At 46.0% G+C, this 17,596-nt stretch overlaps 2 protein-coding genes across 2 annotated transcripts in view; one reads left to right on the top strand and one right to left on the bottom strand.

Annotated features, from left to right (window-relative positions):
• The window catches only part of CMTR2 (cap methyltransferase 2), a 69,691-nt gene that overhangs the window by 18,826 nt on the left and 33,269 nt on the right, over positions 1-17,596 (bottom strand). The gene's annotated exons all lie outside the window — the stretch shown is intronic.
• On the top strand, positions 21-12,843 carry LOC142469868 (purine nucleoside phosphorylase-like). Its single transcript, XM_075576571.1, has 6 exons — positions 21-398; positions 3,949-4,118; positions 5,620-5,723; positions 7,653-7,828; positions 9,843-10,033; positions 12,199-12,843. The coding sequence occupies exons 1-6, from the start codon at positions 376-378 to the stop codon at positions 12,411-12,413; spliced, it is 879 nt and encodes a 292-aa protein (XP_075432686.1). The 5' UTR covers positions 21-375; the 3' UTR covers positions 12,414-12,843.

Below are 17,596 nucleotides of genomic sequence, written 5' to 3'. Positions count from 1 at the left end.
GCGAGAAAGGGAGGTACGGCATTAAGCGCGTAAGCGGACGAAATAAATGTAGTGACAAAAGTCTGAAGCGAAAGAAGGTGGAAAGAGTCAATAGAATTGGAGGAGGTGATTAAAACCAACGGGCGAGCGGGATAAAGAGACGAGAATAAGGAAACAAGAGAAATAATGGGAATGACAATAGAGGAATGGAGAGAGAGGTTGATTGTGTGTGAGAGAGGAGGAAGGGGGAGTGACGGAGAGTGAGAGTGATTCTTTGAGCAGTGGAAAGCTACACGAAGCAGGAGAAGCTGCTAACTGGCTTTCTCCTACACCAACTCCCGCAGCAGCTTGTCTCAAAGTAAAACAACCTGCTCAGCTGCCAAGCAAACAGCAGCGATGTGCAGTCGTATGGAGTGCAGGTAAGATTTGCAAAGAGGAGTCCTGCATCCTAAGCCACTACACTGCTTCCCTGACGAGACAAAGGCTGCAACAGTGTAAGCGAGCCTCATCCTCCTTTTATTGTACGTATCTGCATAATAAAGCACAGTTTCAATGCAACAGCATACACACGTTATATTTAAAGCGTAAAAGGGATATCGTCTGGAACAACACAGGGTGACCTTGGGCAAGGATACTGCAGGTGGAAAATGCTTTCTTTATCTGTTATAGCAGTGGTATATTTTTTTTTTGGGGGGGGGGGGGTTCAATTTATTTTTAAGCCAAAATGTATCTTCAATGAAAGTTACATTAAATTCTTTGATGGTGCAGCAATACATCATAATACATCAAAGTGTATCATAATAATGTGATGCATTGTTGGGGCCTCCAGTGGTGAATGGATTAAACCCGTTTAAGGAGATGTGGAGAAAGTCAGGTTCAGATACCCCTGACTGTACACACTAAAGCCCCAACATCAGCTCTGGGAAATAATTCCCATTTTGAGCTTTATGATTATTTATTTATCCTATTATTTTTATCATCAGTAAGTAGGCTTCTGCACGCAGGAATGTATCAGGCACATTTCTGGTCACAAACCTAAAGCCCGTATTATTATGGTTTTGTAAAGCGGGTGAGATATAGACAGGGTTGGGTATTTTGCTTCCAGTGTGAGTGAATATCTAGTGTCAGTAGGCCTCAGCTCCAGCCAGCCAAGGAAACATCAGCAGTTCATTCACGGAGTCACAGGGAGCAGACTGATGTCACAGTGAGAAGGTCCTAAGGTTCCAGCTGTGTCCAGCGCCACGACGAGCTCACTAACACCAGCTATCACAAGGGGGATGAAGGCATGGAATCTGACTCCTGCAAATAATTATCTCACAATAAAGACAACCCGATTCTTTCCTGGTTCACTGTACATTTTAATTCCTGTTTCAATGGGCTGTGTGATAGGCTTTCATCTACTTCACTGAGGGTTAAGACAGTTCTGCCTTAATAATACATTAGATGCAATTTTCTTTAGCTCACATTGTGACATGTACAGTGTTCTGGAGTAATATTCTGCTAACCACCATGCATTTTTTACTAGGCTTGCTAATGGATTGTCATAGGACAGAGTGTTTTATCACCTGACTATTAAAATGGAATTATTATAAGTAAATATTAGGTTGCAGCCTGTATGAAAAAAATATGTTGACAATATTTCTTGACACTGCACAATGTTTATTTACTAAATGTGAATCAGGTAGAAAAAGAGATGGAAACATAATGTAATACATACTGTACAGAGCCATATTCCCTAAGCCGTGCTATTAAATAAGACACCTTCCTGCCCCCCGGAAGACATTTAATGGCCCATAAGATGTTTTCCGGCACTGCTTGTAAATCCGGGCCTGAATGTTCTGTGGATACTTGTGCAGCAAAAATGCAAAAGGTAAATACGTCGGCGAACAATCTTATACATCGTCAGTTACTGGAAACATGTTCTACCGCACTATTGGAGCTACAGTGTATTTATATAAGGATTTGCTATGTTATATCAGCCAGACAGTTATGCCGTGCCAAACAATAAGGGAGAAAGAGAAATTCAAGCCTTTCAGAATTAAATAGAGGGAGTGTCATACGTAAACAGTAACAAGCAGAGGAAGTAAAGGAAGAGGAAATAATCGGGCCAGGCGGAGAGTGAAAGGGAGTTAGACAGGTAGATGTTCAGAAACCGAAAGGCAGATTGGAGATCTATATGGAAAAGGAGACAGGTGCATAAAGAATGGCTCGTTTAAAGGGGGGGGGGGGGAATACAAGGGCACAGATGAGGAATAGGTTAGAGAGGGGGGGGGGGTAACTCCAGTCCTCAAGCGCCTGCCTGTTCTCCCCCCCAATAGGTCACGTTTTCAGGATATTTAAGTCGAAGACTGAGCCTCTGATTGAGTCACCTGTGCTGAGGCAGGGATATCCCGAAAACCTGACCTGTTGGTGGTCCTTGAGGGCTGGAGTTGGCCTCCTCTGGGTTAGGCATAGAACAAAAAGAAAAGGGCGCTAAAGAAAGATCAGAATGGGTATTTCAGGCTGGTTGGGGTCTCTCTACAGTCCCACTGCAAGATTCTTTCTAAATACAGCTCAACCTCGTTATAACGCGATCCGTTACAACGCGGATCCGCTTATAACGCGATGTGAAGCGTGGCTCCCAATGTTTGTATTTGTGAATACTTGACAACACGATTGTTGGTGTCTTAAACACTTTATTGTACAATGCATACAATTGTACATTATTTCTAACCCGATCCGGTTATAGCGCGATGTGATTCTTTGGACCCCAAGCACAGCGTTAAAAGGGGGTTGAGCTGCAGTGTCCTTACCTTCGCTCACATGGAAAGGGATTGTGGGTACTTAATGTTGCACAATGTTCAACAAAGGCATTTAATAAACAAGTTCTGAAAAGATTCAGTAACAGGAGAGGGCTCCGGTGTCTCTTTCTGTTCATTGTTACGTTAAAAAACGCTTTCCTTTTCGAATATTGGCTCCTACACAGTGTCACGTGGACAATCGGGAATGCATTTATTTTCATGCTTAAAATGCATTCTCCTACCCAGAGCAACCCAAAAAATCAACGAATTGTAGGGCAAATATACAAAATCCCCGTCTTTAAGCCACTTCCGTAGCAAATGAAAAGGTGGCATTCTTTTTCCATGGGTCTTTTTCTAAAATGAAAATGGTATATTTCAAAGAAAGCTAGATTTTTGGCGCACCAGTCACAGCACGGTGCTTTCTCGTTCATATTACAAATATGTGTCGTTCATAGAAGCTGCTTTTCAGTTCTGATATTTTAAGCCAAGTATGATTGTGGCGACCACCAGATAAGGTTAAGTCATTTAGGATTTCTCGGGCTGCTTTACCATCTGTAACGATGCCCTCACTACAAACGAGGCGTGACCGCGAGGCCGAGCTGGGGATTTGATCAACGCCAACCCACAACTGCGAAGGGCGCGTCTGGTGTGTAGATTGGCCGAGGTAGCCGGGTTGGGGTAGGAGAGGTCAGGGTGGTCAGTGATACTTGCCGAGGTCTGGGTTGGACAGGTACGGACCGTTGCAGGTACTTCAACCAAGGTCGGGATTGGAGAGGTGCGGATCGTAGTGGGTAAGCGGGGGTCAGGAGCAGAGAGGTACGGGTCGTCATTGGTAAGCCGGGGTCAGGGGCGGAGAAGTGAGGAATCCAAAGAACAAGCAAGGTCAGGCAACACAGAACAAGACAGGCAAGGCTCAGACAGGAGGCAGGACTGCAGTGAGCACAGCGCACATACACCAGGTTATGCTGTTATTATCGTGCGAGAGCAAAACCATGTGTGGTTTTTTTATATATTTTTTATTAAATCTGTACTTCTCTTTGGGCGTTTTGTGTGCTTTCTCTTTTTTCTTTATCCCTAATACCTGCCCTGTTGGTGGCCCTTGACAACTGGAGCTGGCCGCCCCTATATATGTTTTCCCTGCTAAGCACACAGAGACACACACGCATGTTGTTTTTCTCACTCCCCTCAGCAATCAGTTGGAGTTATACAAAGAAGCAGCTGACTGGCTACTGGCCCACACTGATAAGCGGCCCACGGTCGCAGTGATTTGTGGATCGGGCCTGGGAGCACTTGCAGACACACTAGAAGATAAGATTGGGTTTGCATATGAAGACATCCCTAATTTTCCCCGAAGCACAGGTGAATATCATGAGCATGAAATGCAAACCCCAGAGTCTCCATCATACATCAACAGCGTTTAGCATTAGCTATTTGTAGTAAGTTTGGATACCTCCTTTTTTTTTTGGGTACCCCCTGTTTCCCGAGATACATACCTCCGTAGGGGGTGCTGGTAGCAGCTCTGGCTGGGCTGTGTGGGGTTATCGAAATGGCAGCTTTAAAGCTCCTGCGTCACGCAGGCCAATAGGAAGCCGTGACGTCATCGCTTGCGGCTTCCTATTGGCTCGCGTGACCCTGAGCGGCTACCAGCACCCCCCCCCCATGGAGGTAAGTATCTCAGGAAACAAGGGGTCCCCTGAGCTGAAACTGACAGGGTTCAACTCCTGAGACCCCCTGCATCACACCTATTAAAAACCACACGTTCGGCTGCTTTAAGGGTTGTCACATGAGCAGCGGCAATTAAGACCATCTGGGACCCGTAGGCACCAAGACTTTGGGGGCCTTTCCTCATAATCTTGTAATGTTTTAAAACAAACTATGGTATCATACGGGAAAACGTTTTTTTTTTTTAAATATTACAACACTTTTTTTATGGAAAACAGGCTTCTCGTTCTTTTATTTACAAGTTGTTTTTAACATTTTAATTTATATTTTCAGATTGAGGTATATTACAAATAAGCCATTAATGCTGCTCTATTTTTATTTTTAGAACATAACAATAACTAAAGTTGTAAAAGAAAAAATAAATTCAGAAAATACAAAAATGATATCGATTGTAAATTGAACGAAACTTTAACAGATATAAGGGAATTTGAGAACAGCGGGCAATCACTAAATTAAATAAAACAGTTACCTATGTGAAGGGCTGAACGGAAGGGACAGGGAGCGAGAGCCATGTGAGCGGTGTGACCGCGTGACACACACACACACACAGTCACACACACACAGACTGACACACACACACAGTCACACACACTGACACACAGACACAGACACACACACACAGACTGACACACACACAGTCACACACACACTGACACACACACACAGTCACACACAGACTGACACACACACAGTCACACACACACTGACACACAGACACAGTCACACACACACAGACTGACACACACACACTGTCACACACACTGTCACACACACACAAGGTCACGACCCCACACTGTTACACACTGTCACACTGACCCACACAAACGAGGAATTCACAATGAGTGCAAATAGCTAATAAAGGGGGGGGGAGTGGGATTTACAAAAGAGAAGATGAAGGCAATATGTGAAAGGAAGAATTGTTTTAAAGGGGCTGCATATTTATGTCAGTTTTTAACACCTTTGCTGCTGTAGGGCCCGCAACACGTTGCAGAGAAATATAATAACAGAGCTACATGTTGCTGGCGCCTCCGGCAGCAGAGGGGTTAAACAGCATTTTTTTGCGTAGATGCCAACACTGCAGTATTGTGGGCCACTTATTCCTTATTCATTCATTTGGGCTTTTCTTTTCATCTTGCAGTGACGGGACACGCGGGGAGGCTGGTGTTTGGGGCGCTGAATGGGAAGTCTTGTGTGTGTATGCAGGGACGATTTCACCTGTACGAGGGACACTCCATCCTCTCGGTATGTGCGCAGCTTACAAAGCCCCCTGCAAGAGCGATCACTGAAAGGGTCTTAAGAAGGGAATCCTTTGATTTAGGCGTCTCCTTTGAAGCCGCCTTCCCCTTGCTTGAAGCTCCATTCCTTTAAGTGGCTTCGCCTAGGGTGTTTTTGGGTTGTTGTCTGTCTAGATATGAAGCAGGGGGGGGGCTATGAAGCTGAATCGCTCGGGGGACCCCTGCTTCCCAAGATTATTGCCTCGGTAGCTCATGCCGGTAGCAGCCCCGGGTGGGCTGATGAATATAGAGGTTTAAATGCCCCGCTGCACGTAGGGTTGCCAGGTGACTTCTCCAAAAATACTGGACTCAGTGGTGAAAGGTGCGTGAGGTCGCTATGTCCAGGGAGGTAATACCGGACACATACATGTCCAGTGTTACAGTACTTCTCATTTTTTACTGGACAGTATATCCAAATATAGGACAATCCGGTTCAATACTGGACACCTGGCAACCCTAGTTGCACTGGAGCCAATAGCAAGCTGCAGTGTCATCCGTGGCGGCTTCCTATTGGCCCGGGAGCTTTAAACTTGCATAAGGAACCAGCAGCACCTTTGCAGGTAACTCCCCCTCGGGAAGCAGGGAGCTGAAATGAACCTGATTCTGCTCCGGAGACCCTCTGCGTCATACCTGTTATGTGTTTGTTATGTGTTTGTTATAATGCTGCTTTAAATGGGTTTGCAATCTTTCCAAGCATGTGAAAGCAAGAGGCACCAAAACGGTACTTTCAATGGCATAAGTATCCATATATTTACTGAGCTGCGCTATTGCGTGAGACACCGTCCAGCACCGGCAGTCCCCTTCCGGCCCATTAGCTTGTATGGGTTCTAAGTTGTCTTTCAGTGCAGGAAAGAGCCTCTTTGGAATAACAATGCTTAGTAAATATGGGCCAGTACCAGTACCGGAGATATTTGAGTTTTATTTGTGCATGGTCACACATCTGCCGATGACATTGAAGTTTTCTATTGGACCTCACAGCCATATTATATCCACCATGCAAGAATTTTGGTTTTTTTCGGAGTTTGGCACTGCTTATCAAAATACCCCATTCTATCCCCTCCCCCACCCCCCCCATCCCAAAATGAGCAGTTACTGCTGCTTTACATAACTGTCTGACTTATTTCTATCTTGTGAAACGATGAATATGAATATTGTTTCTTGTCGGGAACACCAGATTCAAGCACATCACCTACATATGTTTCTCTTTATAATTACGAATTCAGAATTCCTTTGTAAACAAAGGAGAAGAGCTACACTAACAATGTTGTTGACCTTCCAAACCATTGTTCACCATATATGTGTTCAAAAGAAAAGGGTTAAAGCTGCAGTTCAGTCTTTTTTTTTTTTTAACATTTATTTTTTTACTTCAATAGTTTCATGTGGGCAATCTCTAATTAGCTAAAGAACTGTATAGCTGCAGCTCAATTCGTTTTCCATGTATTGATAGGTCGAAATTTGGTGACATATTAAAAGCTGGGATCTGTTTTTCTTCTGCTTGACTGGCAGTGGAAGCTCATGAATATTCATGAGCACTCCTGCACTGACATGTGCTAGAGGGAGGGCAGGGCTGACAAAGGGGTGTGCCAGGGCTTGTGACAGGACATGAAGGGGCAGTGCCTTAGCAAATGGCTGTTAAAATAGAATACAAGAAAATTGGTCTTTCAAAGTTGTTTTTTTTAAAACAGAAAATGCTAAAAGTATTTTTTCTTACTACAGAACTGATTTATTAAAAAACCCACACATGCAGGATATTGACTGAACTGCAGCTTTAAGTGAAGCTTTGCAGGGAAGGGGCCTTGAGTTTATGTGGCAGGACAGGGTCTAAGCCATTTTCTGAGGTTAAAAGAACTAATTCCATGGGCTCCTGACGATTCGGACCGTTTTGTGGTGTTCACAGGTAGCATTTCCAATCCGGGTGTTCTCTCTGCTGGGAGTGGAGACTCTCATTGTGACCAATGCAGCCGGCGGACTCAACAGTGAATATTCAGTGGGAGATATAATGTTCATAAAAGACCATATTAATATGCCGGGCTTCGCTGGGCAGAACCCATTACGAGGACCTAATGAGGACAGGTGAGAATCTTTTGTTTACGTGGATATATATATATTTATATATATATATAATATATATATATATATATATAGGCAGTATATGCTTTATACAGAGAACGTCTATTGTAGAGAGCTATGAGACACAAAGTCTGGATAACAAAATGTTGCAATCATTAAAATGGGAGAGAGTGAGGGTATGGATTAGATTTGGGCACAGAGAAGAACCATTATAGATCAATATGCAACCACTTTAACTAAGAAATGATGGCTATCTGATTTGATATATTTTATATATAAATATACATATGTTTCCTATGGTAATCTATCTCTCCGGTTGAGATTCTTTCTTTTGGGGCATCTGCAGCATCTGTTTTTCCATACTGTTTTGCCTCTGGTGGCGATTTCTATTTATATTCATAAACGATATAAATAAATAATGATGATAATTCAGTTTTTTTGGGTGATACCCTCTGTTTTATTGAAGTATCATACATTTGCCATCAACTCTAAATTTGCGAACCAGTTCTGCATTTTAAACTCCTACGGAACGCATCCTGGCATTGTGTACCCTTATTTTAGCGGGGGGCTTTTCCTGCTAATTGATTCTTTGTGCCAAACATTATATTTTTTTGGAACACGGTTAGATTGCAGAATTTGAACTACACTTCGATAATTGTTTATTCGTCTTTAATGATGATTCTTTTCAACATTGTTGCTATGTGACTGCGTATCTATGTAATCACAATATCATATTACTCTATTATTATCATACTATGTAACACTGTTACTTAGCAACGGTGCAAACAAGTGGCAATGCCCTGCAGATATAATATCACAGCATCGTCATTGTTACTACGCATCTGGAGTGGGAAGACCACCTCACTTGCCAGCCTGATTCAGTGTCATTAGAATATTTTTTTTCTCCAGTCTTTGTTTGTTTTTTAATAAATAAACTCAGTGTATCCTGGGTGTCATAGTTCTGCAGGTGTATTTAAAGAGACATATTAGGATTGAAACAGGGGGGGTCTTTGGAGCAGAACCCCGTTCATTTAATCTCCAGGGACCCCCTGCTTCCGGAGATACTTCCCTCCAAATTAGCCGCTCTCCTTGGCTGCCGGGGATCCTGTAATGGCCGCTGTCCAAGGATTGTCCCGTCCTGCGGGCCAATAGGAAGCTGTGATGTCATCGGTGCGGCTTCCTATTGGCCCATGTGACGCGGGAGCTTTAAACGTTAAAGTCCTGCTTGCTCAGCCGGAGCAGCTACCGGCACCTACTTCGGAGGGACGTAACTCCGGAAGCAGGGGGTCCCCCGAAGTGGAAATTAATTAAATTAATTAGCCCCTGCTTCAATCTTATATAAAAATGTCAAACATTTGCCTGCTTGGTTTGCTCCTTTAAAATGGAGACCAGGAGAACCACAGCTGGAGTTAACGGCCACGATAACATGGAACTAGGTTAGTAATACTGGTCTTATGGTTTAGGCCTTGGCCCAGGATGTCGGAGGCTCTATATCAACCTCCAATAGCAGCTCGAGTTGACTGTGGGCAAGTTACTTTATATCCCTTTGCCAAGGTTAGGGGTGGCCAACTCCAGTCCTCAAGGGCCACCAACAGCATATCCCTGCTTCAGCACAGGTGGCTGAATCAGTGGCTCAGTCATTATGGCCTAGGTACTAAACTCTTCAGGACACTGGGTCATTGATCATGTATCATCCCATTACATGCAATACTGCATAGGAGAGGTGTAAAACATGTCTTAATCTCTGTGCTGTCAACGAGGACCATCATCATCAACCTCAGCTATAAGGCACCAACATAAGTGCCTGTATCAAAGAGCGTGCAATCCAAGATGTGATGTATAATTAAGGTTAACTCCTTTGCAGCCAAAGGGACCAGCAATGGCAGCAAAGGGGTTAAAAGGTGTTTGGTTTCAACATGGGAGCATGGATGCCAACACGGGCCCTTTAGAATTGCTAAGCAGTTAAGTGGGAATTGGACTCCCCACACCTTTAGGTAAGCGGTGCCTGTCATTGTAGGTTTGGCGTACGTTTCCCATGCATGTCCGATGCTTACGACCGAGGCCTACGTTCCCTGGCAATGGATTGTGCCAAGGAGCTGGGCTTTCTAGACTTCACAAGGGAAGGAGTCTACTGCATGGTAGGGGGTCCAGCCTACGAGACCATCGCCGAGTGCCGCATGCTGCAGCTGCTGGGAGCTGATGCAGTGGGTAAGGATCTCTTCCTAACTTGACGTAAATACAATGTAGCATAGAGTTCTCTTTGGCCATGGTGATGGTGGACACATTCTTCTTACTACTAGGTAGATAAGTTCAGGTACATGTACGATTTGGCTTCAGTTTGAACAATTTTGAACATTATAAGAGCCACTGGTGCGCCAGCCCTGATGTGCCAGCCCTGGTGCGCCAGCCCTGGTATGCCAGCCCTGGTGTGCCAGCCCTGGTGCGCCAGCCCTGGTGGTGTTCTTGGAACAGGACAAGAGCACTCAGGGAGTTGACTTGTCCTACTTGTCCAAAATCACCATCCTGTTCTATTTCCCAGTTTTCTTGCCATATAGAGCGCAGCAACGTTACCAGTATGGAAAACCATTTGGGGTGGGAATGTGTGAACCAAGCAGGACCTCGGCAATCAGAATAAAGAGATCACGTTGCCCAGTGGGACTCGACAATAAAGGGATTTAGATAAACCAGAAGTCCTTTTGATTGCCAGCTGTCTAGATTTTACTTCCCATGACCAGCCAGTCCAGGGTTTAATATCGTGGCTGCCGATTTAACAGCATAACTTGCTGAAAATGTTAAAAGGGAAACCTTGGTCAACTCAGGCTTTAGTATTTCTCAACTTTAAAAAGACGTAGACTGTCGGTTACTTCTTAAACTGCAGCCAGTAGTTCCTGTGCAATTGGAAACCACGCATATTGTCCATGTACCTTTGCGGCCCACGGTATACTGGTTCTCTGTACAAATGGAGGCTGTGCAGAAGCAGTGAGTATTTATATAATGTGGGGCTGTAGGGAGAGATTTGCACTGATGATGCCTGTGTACTAATTGTATTGTATTGTATGTCTTTATTTATATAGCACCATAAGCATACATAGCGCTTCACAGTAGTAATACATATCATATAAATAACAAATAATATAAATAACAGGTCATGGGAATAAGTGCTTCAGACATAAAAGTAACATTAAGGAAGAGGAGTCCCTGCCCCGAGGAGCTTACAGTCTAATTGGTAGGTAGGGGAACGTATAGAGACAGTAGGAGGGAATTCTAGTAAGTGCATCTGCAGGGGGCCAAGCTTTATGTATCATGTGTTCAGAATATCCATAGTGCTATTCATATGCTTCTTTAAGCAAATGTGTCTTAAGATGGGTCTTAAAGGTGGATAGAGAGGGTGCTAGTCGGGTACTGAGGGGAAGGGCATTCCAGAGGTGTGGGGCAGTCAGTGAGAAAGGTTTACGGCGGGAGAGGGCTTTAGATACAAAGGGGGTAGAAAGAAGACATCCTTGAGAAGACCACAAGATGGGAAGATTCGGTAAGATTGTTTGCAGGTTAATGCACCTGATCCGGCACTGGCTGCCATTTAAATGGCCGTTAACACTGGATCGGGCGTATTATTATTGCTGTTTATTTATAACGCGTCAGCATATTCCGCCGCATGGTACTATCGGGGTAACAGGAGTTATATCAACTAGAATGACACACAAATAAGGACAAATGGACGGACACCGAACAACTAATGAGGTTCCTGCTGGTGAGAGTTTACAATCTGGAGCAGGGGCGGCCAACTCCAGTCCTCAAGGACCACCACCAGGTCACGGTTTATGGCTATCCCTGCTTCAGCGCAGGTGGCTCAGTCACTGATTGAGCCACCTGTGCTGAAGCTGGGATATCCATAACACCTGACCTGGTGGTGGCCCTTGAGGACTGGAGTTGGCCAGTCAACGACTGACCATCTGATTGAGCCACCTGTGCTGAAGCGGAGATATCCTGAACACCTGAGCTGGTGGTGGCCCTTGAGGGCTGGAGTTGGCCACCCCTGATCTAGAGGTTTCCGGGCAGTGGACCGTAGAGAATCTTCCCATGCCTATGCTATGTATAAATGAGTTGGAATAACAGTTTCAATGGGCAGTGGCTTGTGCGGCCCCTGCCTGTCCTGTACCTTGTCTGTGCTCCGTTTCACTTCTCTTTCTTAGGCCTCCTCCTTGCTGCCCCACACACGTCCCTTTTCCTTCTTACGTCTTCTCCTTGTCTCTGCTATCGTTCCTTCTGTTCCCTTCCATCCCCTCTTATCTCGCTCTCTTGATTGCTCTCCCTTTACGCCTGGTGCTGGAACGCTCCCTCACTCTCGCTTCTCTCACTCCTCGCCCCCTTGCCAGGCATGAGCACCGTTCCAGAGGTGGTCACCGCTCGTCACTGCGGACTGCGGGTTTTCGGGATATCTGTGATCACGAACATGGTGGTGACTTCGTACGAGAGTGCGGCTTATGCTCACCACGAGGAGGTGCTGCAGACATCGCAGGAGCGAGCAGCTGCCCTCGGCGCATTGGTCACCAGTTTCATTGGCAAGATGAATGAAAATCCCAAGGACTAAGTCATCCCAAAAGAGAAATACATACACTGCTGCCTCTAGTAAATACCTCTCGCATACCCGTCTCTCAGAGCATTACTAATCTCTTCTAAAGAGCAGTAGAGCATCATTTTACCCTTCCCCTGCTACAGACCAGAAGCATTAAAAGGTGCAATCCCTGGGAGCTGACCAAAATAAATTAGATTTTGTAAAGAATTTAGCAATCTAATTGCCGCCCATAGACAACTTCAGGGCCGGATGTGCTAAGTCGCACGTTCTTTTCTTTTGTCTGTAGCAGCACCCATTACTGCACTCGCTATCTTGCTGATGCTTGTGCAATATTTTATAATATGATAGGATATTATTAATATTATTATTGCTCTGCGTTGCTTGGACTAACAAAATGTCTCTTTTTACTGTATGTCATTTGCACTGAATGAACTAATAAAAAATTATTATATTTAAAAAAGTACTTATTATATTAAAAAAAGATATGGGTTAAAATAAGACACCAATCACCCAGATTGGAGCCATTCTATTTATAGCTCTGGGAACCCTCGGGTCCCGAGATACTTATTGGTTAAAGGTGCCGGTATTCAACGCCCACCTCGGCGATATAAACCGCAGGCCAATAGGAAGCCGCAACAGGTGATATTGTGGCTTTCTATTGGATGACAGTGGGCGCCGCCAATAAAAAAAACCAGTAAGCGCACCGACACCGAAAACTGTATTTCTTAGCAACTGGGGGCTCCCCGGAACTGGGAATGAAGCGGTCCGCTCAGGAGGTCCCTTAGTTTCAATCAATTTAAATTTAGCATTGGACGTCCCTGCCATTAGCACACTTTGGTCCTAGCAGGAACCAGGCGCAGTTGCACAGGGCGGAAGTTTCTGGGCGGGCACCTAAAAGGAAGTACGTTCCAGGTCCAGGTGGGTAAGGCTGCGGTCCCAGTAACAGCCTGTGCGCACGGCGCGGCCTGTGCGCACTGTGCGTGTAAGCACCGCCCCTCAATGGGGCTGGGCCCAGTACGCACCGTGACGCTGAAGGTGCAGCAGCGCCGCGCTGCAGGGTTTTTCCCAACTCAATCAAAAAGGGGTTTACTCCTAGCGACGGAGGCGTGGCCACGCCCCACCGGCGGTTCACCCAATGAGGGCGAACCAGGCGCGTGACGTAATGGCCACGCCCCCGCAAATCCCAGACCACGCCCCCTCCTGTCGCATGATTCTCCTCTCCTCACAGACCGCAGATCGCGGTTAGCGCTGTGCACGCGCCGCCCCCTCCCCGCCGGGCGCGCATGTCACAGACATTACTGGGACCGCAGCCTAAGTGAAAGTAGAACAAACGCTGCGAGGCGAAAAGTCATCCAAACGCAGTGACTGAAAAATGCTATATTTAATGATCAAAAACGGGTATACACATTGAAAGCGTACGCCGACGCGTTTCGTTCTGATGGGAACTTTGTCAAAGAGATAATACTTCAGCGTTTTTAAGTCCCCCGTCCCCCGCCTGCTCTACCCCCTGCTCGCGCCCACCATGCTCTCCGGCATCTCTAGCTGTGACGTCACGTTGTCGGACATCAATTTAAACGTTGTGGGGAAGAGCGCGGGGGCCTCTGTACGCACGGTGCCCCCCTTATAAAATTCCACGTCCCCCATTTTGCGCCTTACCTTACAAATGAGTTTCAGTGTGAGTAACAGCACTTAGCTGCCTAGGGCTACGCTTATAGTGCCGGCGACGCGACGGCGACATCAGGCTGCGCTTATAGTGCCGGCGACGCGACGGCGATGTCAGGCTGCGCTTATACTGCCGGCGACGCGACGGCTATGTCAGGCTGCGCTTATAGTGCCGGTGACGTCAGGCTGCGCTTATAGTGCCGGTGACGCGACGTCAGGCTGCGCTTATAGTGCCGGTGACGCGACGGCGACGTCAGGCTGCGCTTATAGTGCCGGTGACGTCAGGCTGCGCTTATAGTGCCGGTGACGTCAGGCTGCGCTTATAGTACCGGCGACGTCAGGCTGCGCTTATAGTGCCGGTGACGTCAGGCTGCGCTTATAGTGCCGGTGACGTCAGGCTGCGCTTATAGTGCCGGTGACGTCAGGCTGTGCTTATAGTGCCGGTGACGTCAGGCTGCGCTTATAGTGCCAGTGACGTCAGGCTACGCTTATAGTGCCGGTGACGTCAGGCTGCGCTTATAGTGCCGGTGACGTCAGGCTGCGCTTATAGTGCCGGTGACGTCAGGCTGCGCTTATAGTGCCGGTGACGTCAGGCTGCGGTCGCTGGAAAAATCAAATAGAGATGACTTCCAGCGATCGCGACCAAGCCGTCGCTCCGTCCTTACTATAAGCGCACGCGATGGCGGAAATGCATGCGTTTTGACGCGCCGGCACTATAAGCGAAACCTAAGAAGCTACTATGAAACTGCGGGAGCACAGTCCACGGGGCCACCAGTTGAAGAGCCGTGTCCTACAAGATGCACAGCTGTCTCTCACTGCAAAACACAACACTCTATTACTGGATTCCTCCCACTCTATGCTGGACCCTCACCTCTGAGCCTCTCTCACTACAAGGTGCACAGCTGTCTCTCACTGCAAAACACAACACTCTATTACTGGATACCTCCCACTCTATGCTGGACCCTCACCTCTGAGCCTCTCTCACTACAAGGTGCACAGGTCAGCATGCGCCATTGAACCCTCCAATCCTGCGCAGAAGTGGCTTTAGCTATCGCTGATGACATCAGATGCCACATTGGTTACATCACCATGCCAACGTTGTGATGACACTTTCAGCCCTTGTTATATTTCCTCCACCAGAATTGTCCCGCAGCCCTTAATAATGCCCTGGTGACCGCCATTGCTGTAACCTTGACATTTCCTGAAGGGCATTGCAAAGTATACATTTTTGTCCTCTTTGGCAGCAAAGAGGTTGATGAAAGGGTTCCAGAGATTATAGACCGGTCTGCTTTTAAAAAGTCTTTAGGTCCTATCCTAAACTCCCTGGGAAGGCGACATAGCTACAGTATATGACACTGTGGGAAAGGGTTATTGGATCAGAGATAAGGAGGATTGGGGGGATACTTGGGGGGCTGCTGCTCGAGCATCGACTTGCACCACAATGAAGGAGAATAGATATAACATCCTTATGAGATGGTACTTGATGCTAGGTAGACTAGCATACATTTACACAGGAACAGGTTTCCGGCGCTGGAGAGGGTGTGGACATAAAGGCACTCTTGTTTCATATTTTTCGGACATGTGCACCTTTCGGAGACAATATCAGGGAACAGGTTATGCAGCTTGTCAAGATCCATGTCCCAAGGGATCTCCTGATAGTAATATTCGGCCAGCCTGTCCCAGATGTCCCCCGTAGGACAAATAAGCGGATTGACCACATGCTGACAGCATCCCGCTCTTCTGTAGCATGTGAGTGGAAACAAACTGCGCCGGCCCCACTCCTAGGCTTTAAGGATAAAGTGAGATAGGGAGATGGAGACGGCAATCCTCAATAATTCCATGCACCCTAAATTCCATGCACCCTAAATTCCATGCACCCTAAATTCCATGCACCCTAAATTCCATGCACAACAGCATTTTCTGAGGGTTACCCCTCCGAACAACAGTTAGGGGGTCTAGGAGTGGAGGGAGAATTGGATTTTGCATAGTTTCCTTCAGGGTCTGACCACCGCTGTTTCTGTACTAAGTATTTACACCTGATTTACGTTAAGCCCTAGAAGGTCGGACCTACTGACAGAACTGATATCTTAATTATATTATTATTTATTGCGTATTGATTAAATGTTATGCCTGTCACTTTGTTTTACCACACACACACACACACACACGTCTACCCCCCCCCCTCCCCCTTTTTAAATTTTGTATCCCTTCCCATGTTATATCTTATAAAAAATGTTAAAAAAAATTGGGGGAAAAAAATGTATTGGGTCCATTAGAACTATGGGGTCTATAGCCTCCCCCCCCCACCCCACCCCAAACCTGGATGGACCATTATATCATTTCTGTGCAATGCTTTGCTGTTAACTACACCAGTATTCACGGTTAAAGGCCTGGACTCTGAAGTGTCCAAACCTTGTGGCCTTTGGAGCTTACCTTGTGTCCCCATGCTTCAGGTACAACACAATTAAATTGTAAGCTCTTCCGGTCAGATACTCCAGTTGCTTGTGCCAGTATGGTATATGAAGCACTGTAAAAGTCTTTAGAAATGCTCAGCGGAGTATTTGTAGGGGGAAAGGTGGGAGAACTCTGAGCATAGGAACAGTTATTGCTATCTCAACAAAATCATTTATCAATGATGTAACTTGACATAAAGAAAAGTGAAAAAAACACCTCCCCTAACTGTCAGTATTTCAGCCCCAATACAAATCATTTCATAATCACTCTATGGAGTTTCTTGCTGATCCTAAAAAAAAAACAGGTGCTGGAACTCAGTTGCCCTGACATCCCCCACACAAATAAGCCAGCTCATTCTGGAGTGCCTCTCTAACCCACTTCTACACCCGGCTGTCACTTCCATCCTTCCTGCAATAACCGCTGGTGGAAGATGGAAGACTGGCAAAGTATTCGACACGGGGCCCGACTGCGTCCTCACAATGCTTTACTTATAGAATCGTCTTCAAATTATACTATTAAATAATAATAATGTGCATTTACAGTAAAATAATTTATCATTATAGAGCAGAATTATGTGTGCAGCCGCCCCCGGGATGGCTGCACCTTTCTGATGCTGCAGGTAAATAGACATCCCTTCCTTGGATTCCAGCTGAGTGCTCTCAGTCTGCTCGGAGATTAATTGCACTAAGCAACCGGGGAACTACAGCAGAATAACAACATCAGTCTTTATTTCATTTAATTAGAAATTCCAGGCCCATTGCTAAGTACCCGCGATGTGTTGTGCAGCGCAGTCTCCAATCGGCACAGCAATAATCATTATAATTGCATGTTCTTGTATAGCGCCGCTAGTTTTATGTAGCTCATTACAGAGACATTTTGCAGGCACCGTTCCCTGCCCCGTGGAGCTTACAATCTATGTTTTTGGTGCCTGAGGCACAGGGAGATAAAGTGACTCTATGTATATCATACAAATGTCTACAGAGAGGCATAGGCCCCTGTTCAATGTGTTGTTTTCTCCTAGTTAGGGTAGATTCAGGTTCCATTTGTACTTTCATGAATTCAGTCCATATAATGATAAAGAC

Source organism: Ascaphus truei, chromosome 19 (assembly GCF_040206685.1).
Source record: "Ascaphus truei isolate aAscTru1 chromosome 19, aAscTru1.hap1, whole genome shotgun sequence".
In the NCBI taxonomy this organism is placed as follows: domain Eukaryota; kingdom Metazoa; phylum Chordata; class Amphibia; order Anura; family Ascaphidae; genus Ascaphus; species Ascaphus truei.
The sequence above is the reverse complement of the archived record's forward strand: the minus strand, read 5'-3'. Positions and strand labels throughout refer to the sequence as shown.

Coding starts and splice junctions, on each gene's coding strand:
- LOC142469868 (XM_075576571.1), top strand. CDS start 376: ATGTGCAGTCGTATGGAGTGCAG. Junction 4,119..5,619: donor TAATTTTCCCCGAAGCACAG/GTGAATATCATG, acceptor TTCATCTTGCAG/TGACGGGACACGCGGGGAGG. Junction 5,724..7,652: donor AGGGACACTCCATCCTCTCG/GTATGTGCGCAG, acceptor TGGTGTTCACAG/GTAGCATTTCCAATCCGGGT.